Raw genomic sequence first — 10,629 nt, 5'->3', positions numbered from 1 at the left:
TACACGTCCAAATCAATTCCATTATTCCACACACTCAGCTTTATCAGAAAGAAATTACAGCTTCATTTACGGGACAAACCATAGAAACAGATCAAGAATAACATGATCAGTAATCAACTGATCACCCAGGCAATGCATGTTGTGACTGTTGCCGGGGGTTGTGTACATACAAGTGCAAACCACTCATCATATGTATCACGAAACGAATAAAAACAAACAAGCTCGAGCTGGCAGCAAGATGATCAACCACAGAGCAAGCAAAGCATCATCATCATCTCGCCACGGAATGACAGAATGGACGACCGCGGCCGCCGGCGAAGGAGGAGGACGATCATCGATCAGTGGACGATCTATGCGCAGTGGAAGTCGTTGGGGCAGCTCTTGCCGCAGTTGTTGAGGATTAGGCTGAGGTCGATGGGGAGGTTGAGGTTGATGCCGAGGATGTTGGCCTTGATGGCGGTGCAGAGGCAGACGGCGGCCTCCAGGTCCACGAGCCCGTCCAGCAGCGAGCAGCAGGGCTGGTACGGTGGCGAGCCGATCTTGCCCTTGACGAGGCCCAGCACGTTGGCGCACACGCCCAGCTTCAGCGCGTCCCTGGGGCAGTGGTGGCCACCGCCGCTGGGCGTCGGCGTCGGCGGCTTCGGGGCCGGCGGCGGCGGGCAGTAGGTCGCGCTCGCCACGGCGGCCAGGACCAGGCTCACGGCCAGGAGGAGCGCCGCTCTAGCTGCCATCGCGACCGAGCGAGCTGCTTGTGCACGTGCAAGCTAGAGCTGCTGCTGCTGCTGCTGCTAGTGCTTGTGCTGCGCTCGCTTGCTCTGTGGCTGTAGGTGTGCATGGCGAGTGGTACTTATAGCGGGTCGTGGTGAGGCGAGATGGGAGCCGCGCATGTGGCGCTCGAGCTGGCGCGTCGCCGCCATCACTCTGCTCTGAAATCTCGTCGGATTTTGGACGCGAGCACGCCCGTGAACCCGTGATTAACTGGTTGAACCGTGTAGGGTTCGTACTCTGATATTCTCCTGCATGTTCTGGCCAGATCACATATATTCCTTGGTGTTTGCTTGGTGGATTTGGCATGTGTGTGAGACCTGCAGCCGTTACTCGTTCCGTTCGGGGCTTGAGGTCGTGAATTCTCAGGGCCTGGTAGTAATAGGAAAAGTGCTTCATCTCTGCACACGATACGGTAGTAAACCGTGGCCTGAACTGACAGGAGAGAACGGCTGAGTACTGACTCGACAGGGCCAAGCAGGGACGGAGAGCTCACGCAGTTGGGCTGCTGGGTACAGGACAAACGATGGTCTTAGCATGGGCTGCATCTGAACTTTGCGACCACTCTCCGACTCTTGCGCACAACGCTTGCACCTGGCTCTTTGTATGGTAAAGATGCGTGCTTATGACAAGTAACGAAAAAGTAGCACAGGTTTTCCTTGGCGCTCAAAATTCAATACGCCAAGGTGTATATGGTACACGAATAGTTTGTCCATCCTCCGACTGTTTGCGCTGCCAAAAATAATGGCTAGCACGTTTATCAGGTCCCGGACCATGGAATGATCTGTTTGATCATACGAATGCCTCTCGCGTTTCTGTAGGTAGATTCAACTCAGCATCAAACTCGCCAAGAGGTGCAAAGTAGGCATCCACCATGTCCTTTGTGACATACTCGAGGGCAGGGGGATCCCACTGCAACAACAGATTATCAATGCACAGATGACAAAGAACCATTTTTGTTTTATTTGTAGTTGAAAGAACCAATGGTGCGGAGCAAAACAAACCTTTGGAGCCAAGTCCTTTTCAACTAGGCGCGCTCTCACACCCTACACAGCAACAAAAAAACGAGTCCAATTAGTATAACAGCTGCAAAAAAAAATAATCCAACAGAGAAGTCAATGATTATTTGCTCACAATAAAGTTCTTTGTTACAGTTTGCTTTTTCTGGTCACCTGCAATTATAACTATTGCAATTCTGGCTGGAAGTCATAAAATTTTCAGGTCTCAAGTTTGCTGGTACTCATTTTCAAATTTTGCGGCAGAAGTAATCACTTGATCACATTGTATACTTTATACAACATTTCATAAACTTTTAAAAGCATGGCATAAAAAAACATACCTCACAAAATTCATGAGAAAATTGTTTTGATATTCCATGCATGGACATGCGGTATTCACGGACAAGGCACTCATCAAGTGTCTGATATCTACCCTCACGTATCTACATGATGTCCAGAAATAATCTGAGTCAACAGCTTAAGGACAAACAACTGAGGTCATACGAATTTCTACTTACCGATCGCAGTGAGACCTTCAAAGCTAATGGAGAGGCCTCTTTCAATCGTTTCAGTGCCAAGGTACACCATTCTTCGTCCAACCTAGCCGCTTCACTTTCCTGGTTACATGGAAGACTTAGGTTTAAAGCATATAAGCATTGAACAAATTTTCAGTCACAGAACCAATAAACTGAACTCAACAAACTAATTCATGCACCATCCAGGACAGTAAAAGTACAGTGAATAGAAGATATGTCAAGACAGTATAATAGGTCTCCATCAAAAGTTAGCTATAAATTCCATGATAGTTTCATAATAAACCATGAGATGCTAACAAGTAAGTCTCAGATGACCAGATCAATCAAACACTGATAGATGTCAGAAAAGTAAAAGCAGCTGAATCATAACTCACCAAGGCATCAACAATCTCTTCAACTGTCTCATGGCTGAAGCATTTGTCTATCACATCCAGCCTATGGTAGCAGAAATGAAGCAAGGAATACCCATCAAGATGATATACACAGAAATATATTGAAACGGGCACTTTTCAAAAAAGAGAGAGAAACAAAGCAGACAATCAAGTAATTTTTCGAGGATGAAGATAAGTCACATGGCCAAAGGTGCTTGATGAGACATGCTCAGCAAATAGCTTACCTATGAACAATGCTTTTTTTGTCTGGATAAACCATGTCTCCATATTGTGCAAGGGAAGAATCAATAACTGATGGGTCATCAGTTACTAACTTTGCAAGTCGTTCATCAACCAGATCTAGATGCTGTCCACAAAAAAAAAAGAACAGGATAAAAGGCTGATAAGTTAGTTAATAATACCAGGGTGGAAAGACCAGAAAATTAAAACATGTTATTTGCAAAAGAGTATCTTACCTCACTCATGGAATAGTGTGTGGCAAGGCCAAGGGCAATCATATCAGCCCCATTGAGTTTTTCACCAGTCAAGGCCACATATTCCCCTGTATAGTTTCCAGTGTGAAAACTAGTAGAGCGAATGTTCTATTGCGCAATGGACTATAGCACAACCACCAAAAAAAAATCATAGGGGACAGCACGGAGCTACTAAAAAGTGCACTAACCAACATGACCAGTTAGATGCGACAAGTAAAAGGAGGCTGCAGCATCAGGATGGAATCCAATATGAACTTCTGGAGTTGCAAAGACCTGAAAATCGCCGTGTTATAACAAATACATCAAATACCTTACTTCAAACTATTCATTCATGAAATAGAGCAAACATTAAGAGAAAAATAGCAAATATAATCTCACCATAGAAATATATAGAAAAGAAAAGCAAATCAGGAAAAATATATTGACATACTGTTCTATCAGTTGCAATGCGAAATGTTCCAGGAATTGAAACACCTCCTCCACCACCCATAGTAACACCATCAAGAATGGCAACCTATTATTAGCAAAAAAAAATGCTACCTCAGATGCCAAATCTAAATGGTTATAATGAACCGTAATAAGAAAAAAGTTTTGAGTCCATATACTTACATGTGGTTTCAAGTACGTGCCTAGAAAATAAATGAAACTGTACAGAGTCTTGAAAAAATCCTGACATTCCTCCGTTTTGCCTGATAGGAAAAAGAATAAAAACTTGAGGTAACCTTACACGTGTGGCTAAGCCATTTTCACAATGCGTGAGTTTTCAGTAGACCATCCAAATTTAAGGAAGTTCTATTACATGGTAGAATTGGAGAAAAAAGAACTTTTACTTGCATTCTTGCCATCAACCTTTTCTAGAAATAAATAAAGGAGGTTGAGCAAACAAGCAGTGGAGAGTTATTGCTCCAAATTAACCTGCAGCTGATTTCTAAATGCAAACATGACAGATGCACAGGATGGTGACATAACTATAATGGACGGATTACTATCAGCAATTCACGATGAGATGTGGGCTATATGCTATACAGGGCCTAACCACCCACCTTCACTGACAAGTTCACGCAATCTAACAACATCCCCGCCAGCACAGAACGCTCGGCCGCTGCCCTTCATGCAATGAACATCTCAATTTATATTTGGTCAGCAACATTAGCAGAAAGAAATGATGAAGCACCATACCTTCATCATGACAAAGCCAATATCTGGGTTGTCCTCCCATGATTCATAAAACTTATTGAGCCTAGCTCCCTATCAAGACGGACATTTGACTGAACATCAGATCACTTTTTTCCAGTGTAAAATTGTAAGCTGTAATCTATGCACTAGTCCCAGAGAAAAAAGTGAACATTGTCAACACTTAAAACACAAGGAATAAACTAAGCGAAGAAACCATTCGCACTACAACAACGGGACTAAATCAAGTAGCAGAAGCTTAAGATTGGTTGATAAAAAGGGTACTTCACCCTACACCAAGGCGTCCAGCATACATAAATGACTGTGCAGACATTTCATCAAGCACGTGCTACACAAATGATAGGAGGGGTTCTAAGTAAAACACCAAACGCAATTCATCAAACTACTATGGAGCATGATCACGGAAGCATTTCATCAATCATCGCGCCCATAGTCCACTGAACCCCCACCACCGCACAACCATGGAAGCATTTCGTCGAGCACAGTCTCCCCGTCACCACCGAAACAAAAATGCGCACCAACCGCTACCTATGACACGAGAAATGGGGACGAACCATGGTGGTGGTGAGGGCGTTGAGGTAGCCCGGGCGGTTGAGCACGGCGGCGCGCGCACTGGCCTTTCCTTCCACGAGCACCTGCGCAAAATACGGTGTCAGCGATGGAGTATCGCGCCTCCGATCCTGGAAGACGCCGCCACGAAAACGGGGCAGGTCAGCCCGGCGCTCGGTTACCTCTTCGCTGGAGGCGGCGTGCGACGGTTGGAGGGAGGAGAGCCGCCGCAGCCCCTCAAGCGCGCCGCGGCGCAGGGCCGCGCCGGCGTGGCGGGCGACGGCGGCGGCGGCGAGGCGCGGCATGGTGGCGCGGGTCGTAGGGTTTTGGACTCGGGGGGGTGGGAAGGTGGAGTGGTCCTCGAAGGAAAGGTGCGGCCCGTTGGGGTGCCGTGATGGGAAGAAACTGCGTGGGTCGATCTGGTGGGTTGGGGTTGGGGGGATAGCAGCTGAAACCACAAACAACCAACAACCAATTCCTTCCTTACCTTCCGACGGCCCATATTCTGAATGCCATGGAAAGTGCGCGTGGGCCGCATGACCCAGCTGCCCGTTTTACAAAATTACATCGAAGCAAGCGATGGAATGTAATTCTAAGTTATCAATAAAGTTGCTGAGCCAATAAGTTAATGAAAAGCTTTTTTCCACGTAAAATAAAATAAAATAAATAAAGTCCAAGCCTTTCCTCTCAAAAAACATGAAAAATGAGTGTCGTCCTATCCCAAAAAGATGAAATCGGTGCAAAATCTCATGGTGACGACAATGAACATAGAAATCCTTCCTACGGCATTGGGTTCAACTAGAAATTTATGAAGTCTGCCTAAAATGTAGATCAATTTTTAAAAATTTCGACCAAAATTCTCACATTTCAAACAAGAGACTGAACCGATTAGAAATTATGCTTTACGCGTAGAACTAACAAATAAATTTGGAACAAACCCGCACACTGCGAGCTCAACATTTTGATCGCCAGATAACAGAGCAGACTCACAAGAATTGGTCCAGCACACAAAATGGAGAGCTGGTCCAGCTCACAGAATGGAACATCAGGTAGACAGGTACCCAGATATATACTTCCAAGAAACATAGAAAAACCCAGATACAGGACATGCCTGCAATGTAGGTTCCGTGCTCACAACTTGACAATTTTAGAGCACATTGACAGCTATGCGCTGTTTAAACAAAGAACCAGTTGTTTACATCTTCACGAATACAACGTGGAATAGATAATTACCTAGAGCAAAACTGTGAGGCAGCGAAATACTAGTAGGAACCAAAACTCTTTTAAGAATATCGCTGTATATACTAAAGGAACCTAAACAATGAAAGAATTGAATTTGCTTCACAAACCCTGACACGAGAACAAAGTGGGACAGAAAAATGCAATAGCCTCTTATAAAATGCCAAATCAAAAACATTTTGGCCTGACTCCTCCAAATAGCCGACTTATTTGGTTAGCAGTATATATCTTGCTACTATTTATACTCTTGGTTCTTCCCCAAACCAACCAAACTGATGTTCTTTCACTCTCAGGTGGACTGCTCCTTCCATGCTGCCAGCTTTCTCAGGAATTCCATCACCTATAGACATCAAGAAGAGTGTTTCATTTCACTTGCGATAACAAGCACATAACTATTATTCAAAATGTTTTTTCCTTTTGAACCAATACTAAACATTCAGATGCAAAAGTTCTGTTGTGGTTACTGCAGTGCTGTGAGTTACCTCAGCTGGATCCCTCAAGGAGTAGAAGGCATCGCTCTCCTTGGGTATAGATGACACCAGTATTCCGAAGCCACGGTTGCTTGCCTTCAGAACCTATTTGCATAAAGAGGAAACTATGAATTGTAGAAACGGCCTATTGTATTAGAAGTTCATGTGAGCAAATTAGAAATCACTAGATACCTTGAATGCATCTTCATCAGTTCTGTCATCTCCAACATAGATAGGGAGAACATCTTCACTCTCATTGAGCCCAAGAGATTCGAGTAAAAACTCCACAGCTTTACCTTTATTCCAATCAATCACAGGACGGACCTCAAAAACCTGCATTGAAGAGTGCAATTGAATATAAATAAAATTTAAAAAATGCTTACTAGCAAATAATTTAGATAAAGCCTCTAGTTGTGCATAATCCTCACCTTCCTTCCATGGGTTAGCCTTAGGCAAGGGTAATCTTCCAAAACAGCAGTTACACACTGGAAAACCTTTTTATAGTCCTGAAGAATAGAAATGAGTTAAATTGGTTAATATTCAGCTCAAATATCCCTAATAAACATTTTCATGTATGAAATATAAACAGTTGGATATAGAATTATTACGTCTTCTGCCACATTGCGGTAATGCACAGACACACAGAACTTGTTGTCTTCCATCCTGGCACCATTAATGTCCTTGACACTCTCACCAAGTTTTTTATACACCTGGCATGTACAAGACTGAGCAAAGTCCAACCATATGACATAAAATGGCAACCTAAATTCCAGAAGAAGATACATACCTCACTGATCATGGGTAAAAACTCACTTGCAGGTTGGAACAGATTGACTTCCTTACCCTGTGGGGGTTAAAAAAATCACCTTACTAAACGAGTAACAAGTTTAAAATGTGGATACAAGATCTAGAAAGTTTTTTCACCTTCGAATCAGTTGACCGAATGCATTCCGCACCATTGGAGTCAGCAGTCTTCCTAACAGGGCCCATTATGTCCATTCCGTGACTCCCGGCATAGTGTAGTTCATTAAGCTTGACAAAGTCAAAAACCTAAAAGGAAAAGGTCAATCAGAGAAAAGAACTAACAAGAGAGGGAAAAGCAAAATGTTGGTACAAAGATTATTTCCCTTGATAAACAATTAACATAATATACCTTATCCCGAGACCTTCCACTGATGATTGCAGTTGGGAAAAGTGATGCCACATGCCTCACAGCAGCTCGCATCTGTGAAATACAATCTTTAGAGAGTGTACAGAAAATGCACTGAAAATATAGGAGCAGTGCTCCAATCTTACATGAATAGCAGGAGTTGATGTAAATGTACCTCATCAGACATTAATGCATTTTCAGGATTGTCCACAATTGGTGAAAGCGTTCCATCATAGTCAAGAAACAATGCCAACCTTTTACGCCCAGCAAGATCAGTAATTGCCTCAAATGAGGTCAAAGCAGACGGATAGTCGACCTTCAATGATAAAACAATGGAAATCACTGACATGTTGTCAAACTTCTGTAACAGTGGCAAACACTACAGGTGTAAATACATACCATCCAGTTACGATATTGCAAATCGAGATCATCAGCTTGAGTATCATTGATGACATCCTTGATCTGCCTTCTGCGGGTAGGTGATGCGGCCATCATAAGGTCGAGCCATCCAGTGGCACGAACTTCTTCAATCTTACTAGGCAGAGGTATCTTCTTTGTAGTATTCAAGCAAAGCCCCGGAGAGGGGAAGCTAGTAGGTGTTGTGAAAGTCATGACAGCAGCAGGCAAGGCTAATGTAGGGAGATGATCAGCAACAACAGGTGAGTTGAGGCCTGTCTTCAAATCCATCAACAAGGCACGACTCACCCTCCCCCTCAAGTCTCTTTGTAAGAGCAGTTAGAAGCTACACAAAGTCAGTGCACCAGAATGCAGAATTTTCCACAGAACTGAGCACTTAACCAACCCTCTTGTCAATGAAAAACCAGCGTTTCAATGTCTTCTTGTCACTGCAAATATGCATGTACCGCGTCCAGCCCATTAAACGCGAAGACCCTGCACTCTGCATTAGAAAAAAAAATTAGCCTGGAACATAGATATCAATGAAAAATAAGGACTGCAGGACGTTCAGGCACATACTGGTTCATCACCATGGTCAGCACAGATCATTTAAAGAAACACTCATTCATCCAAGAGATCAATCAGCTCCAAGGACAATAATTGTGCACAATCACAGCCAAGCTAACACTGCAGTAATTAAAAAGACAAAAAAGGGTTGTCATGTAATGGTCTAATGAAATACCACATCACCTAATGCAAGAACAGCTGACCACAGCATAGTTACTGTTTGTGTCTTCCAAGTTAAAAAAAGGAAACATACTGGGGTGCCTTTTTGTTCACGATTCAAGAGTAATAACAAGGGAAAATAACAAAGACAACAGCTGGTGAGCCATGATTCCTTTTATGTACCTCCAAATAGTTGGAAAACGACGTTTGATCCATCCGTCATCAACAACTTGAAAGCCAAATTACAACAAATGACATAAACAAAGATGATTTGGTGAGACCCATGTGTACTACTCTTAGATGCACAAAGTTACAAAGTTTATGGTGGTCGCCATCGTCAGTACAAGTCACCACCATGGTGAATCGCACAGGGTGCCCATGAAAACGCATATGGAAAAGTAATTCGGGACAAGTGCACATGGAATTGTTTAGCGGTGGCACTCAGAAACAAAAGGCAAACACATAATTGCGCATAAGGTCAGTAATCATCACGTATCATGGCAGGACTAATCGACTGGACCACCGGCATCAATCGGCCAATCAATAGACCATCAATAGGCCTGTACAACAGATGTCGCCTGGCCAGGCTTGCAAGAAAGCCTCGGCGATGCAACATGCCGCTCGCAACGGAGGCAGTGAAGGCACAGCTCCCATCAACCCCAACTAACAAGAACAAAATACGTGGGGGCGCCCTAAGACAAGGCCAGACCGGTGCCCTGTGGCAATCATCAAAGCTGGGATTTTTATTTCCCTCCACCCCGCGATACATCCAAAAAGAATCGGGGAAAAGGGCAAGAAAAAGGTACGGCCAGTTGGACGGACCCCGCCCCGGCGTAGGGACCCTCGCAAGGAAGAATCCCACACCGCCAACCACCACCGCCCACACCGCCCCTCCTCCGTCTCTCCCCTCCGCATCCCACCTGCTCATTCATGGCCATGTTTTTGGTTGTTGGATTAAAAAAAATCTTGTTTGCAATGGGCGCTTCCGATACAGTTCCAAACGTGAAACGGAACCTATTCCCGGTGGCGACGGCGGCAACGAGGCCATCGCCGCCGCACGGGGAGACGGAGACGGCGAGGAATACTCTCCCAAAAGACAAAAAAATTACACGAACCCGGCAAGCAATTCGGCGCGAGATCTACGAATACTTGACGAACCCCGTGACATAGTTTCCAAGTAAAACATGAGGACCCGATCCAGGGAGGAGGAACCTTACCGGACAGAGGCGGCGAGATTATCCCCAATGCAGGCGCCAGCGAGCCACCCAACGAGGCTGGGAACCGACCGGACGGAAGGCGGCGACGGAGGGGATTTTGGGAGCCGAATGGGGAAGGGAGAGGAGAGAAGGTGGACGGGGGGCGCCGTATTAATAGGCGGCGACTCGCTGCTTCTCTCTCTAGAAGCGGAGGCGGAAAGGGCAGTTACCGGTTGTCTCGGTCACGGGCGTTTCGCTTCGTTTTCACTGGTCACGGGATTAACCCCCAAAGCGACCGGAGCGCGGGGCCGCCGGCACGAGCTTTTGCTGACGCGGGCGGGTGGCGGCGCGCCACGTAGCGGGAAGCGACGGCGATCGTGAGGGGTCGGGCCGGTCCGGGCCCCACACGTGCGCGGGGCGGTGGGGGGAACCAGGGAAGGGAGGTGGGCCCGGGATCTACGGCGGAGAAGAGAGGCAGGAGAGCGGCTTCGGAATCCTTGACCGGGGGCCGGGGCTCGTCCCCACCGACGCGCCGACACGTGGTG

At 45.7% G+C, this 10,629-nt stretch overlaps 3 protein-coding genes across 5 annotated transcripts; all 3 read right to left on the bottom strand.

The window, feature by feature from the left end:
* On the bottom strand, positions 1-813 carry LOC112874615 (14 kDa proline-rich protein DC2.15-like). Its single transcript, XM_025938047.1, has one exon. The coding sequence runs from the start codon at positions 729-731 to the stop codon at positions 351-353; it is 381 nt and encodes a 126-aa protein (XP_025793832.1). The 5' UTR covers positions 732-813; the 3' UTR covers positions 1-350.
* A 527-nt stretch (positions 814-1,340) lies between these two features.
* Positions 1,341-5,322, bottom strand: LOC112874612 (3-hydroxyisobutyryl-CoA hydrolase-like protein 2, mitochondrial). Of its 2 annotated transcripts, XM_025938042.1 has the most exons (14): positions 5,090-5,320; positions 4,913-4,993; positions 4,344-4,412; positions 4,208-4,271; positions 3,774-3,853; positions 3,595-3,678; positions 3,353-3,437; positions 3,147-3,232; positions 2,916-3,037; positions 2,674-2,734; positions 2,282-2,380; positions 2,105-2,206; positions 1,770-1,811; positions 1,341-1,677 (listed from the first exon to the last, which is right to left on the bottom strand). In XM_025938042.1, the coding sequence occupies exons 1-14, from the start codon at positions 5,210-5,212 to the stop codon at positions 1,558-1,560; spliced, it is 1,218 nt and encodes a 405-aa protein (XP_025793827.1). In that variant the 5' UTR covers positions 5,213-5,320; the 3' UTR covers positions 1,341-1,557. The 2 variants fall into 2 exon arrangements, with proteins under 2 accessions (XP_025793827.1, XP_025793828.1); XM_025938043.1 differs by lacking the exon at positions 2,105-2,206 and having other exon boundaries at positions 5,090-5,322.
* Positions 5,323-5,957: 635 nt separating this feature from the next.
* Positions 5,958-10,250, bottom strand: LOC112874614 (probable trehalose-phosphate phosphatase 2). 2 transcript variants are annotated; one of them, XM_025938044.1, is made up of 12 exons: positions 10,106-10,250; positions 8,742-8,849; positions 8,166-8,664; positions 7,942-8,082; positions 7,770-7,841; positions 7,541-7,666; positions 7,404-7,460; positions 7,225-7,326; positions 7,045-7,122; positions 6,809-6,949; positions 6,629-6,721; positions 5,958-6,486 (listed from the first exon to the last, which is right to left on the bottom strand). In XM_025938044.1, exons 3-12 carry the CDS (start codon positions 8,451-8,453, stop codon positions 6,436-6,438), a joined length of 1,149 nt encoding a protein of 382 aa, XP_025793829.1. In that variant the 5' UTR covers positions 8,454-8,664; positions 8,742-8,849; positions 10,106-10,250; the 3' UTR covers positions 5,958-6,435. The 2 variants fall into 2 exon arrangements, with proteins under 2 accessions (XP_025793829.1, XP_025793830.1); XM_025938045.1 differs by lacking the exon at positions 8,742-8,849 and having other exon boundaries at positions 10,106-10,225.
* Between the last annotated feature and the right edge of the window lie 379 nt (positions 10,251-10,629).

The sequence above is a fragment of the Panicum hallii genome, chromosome 9 (assembly GCF_002211085.1).
Source record: "Panicum hallii strain FIL2 chromosome 9, PHallii_v3.1, whole genome shotgun sequence".
NCBI lineage: Eukaryota > Viridiplantae > Streptophyta > Magnoliopsida > Poales > Poaceae > Panicum > Panicum hallii.
The sequence above is the reverse complement of the archived record's forward strand: the minus strand, read 5'-3'. Positions and strand labels throughout refer to the sequence as shown.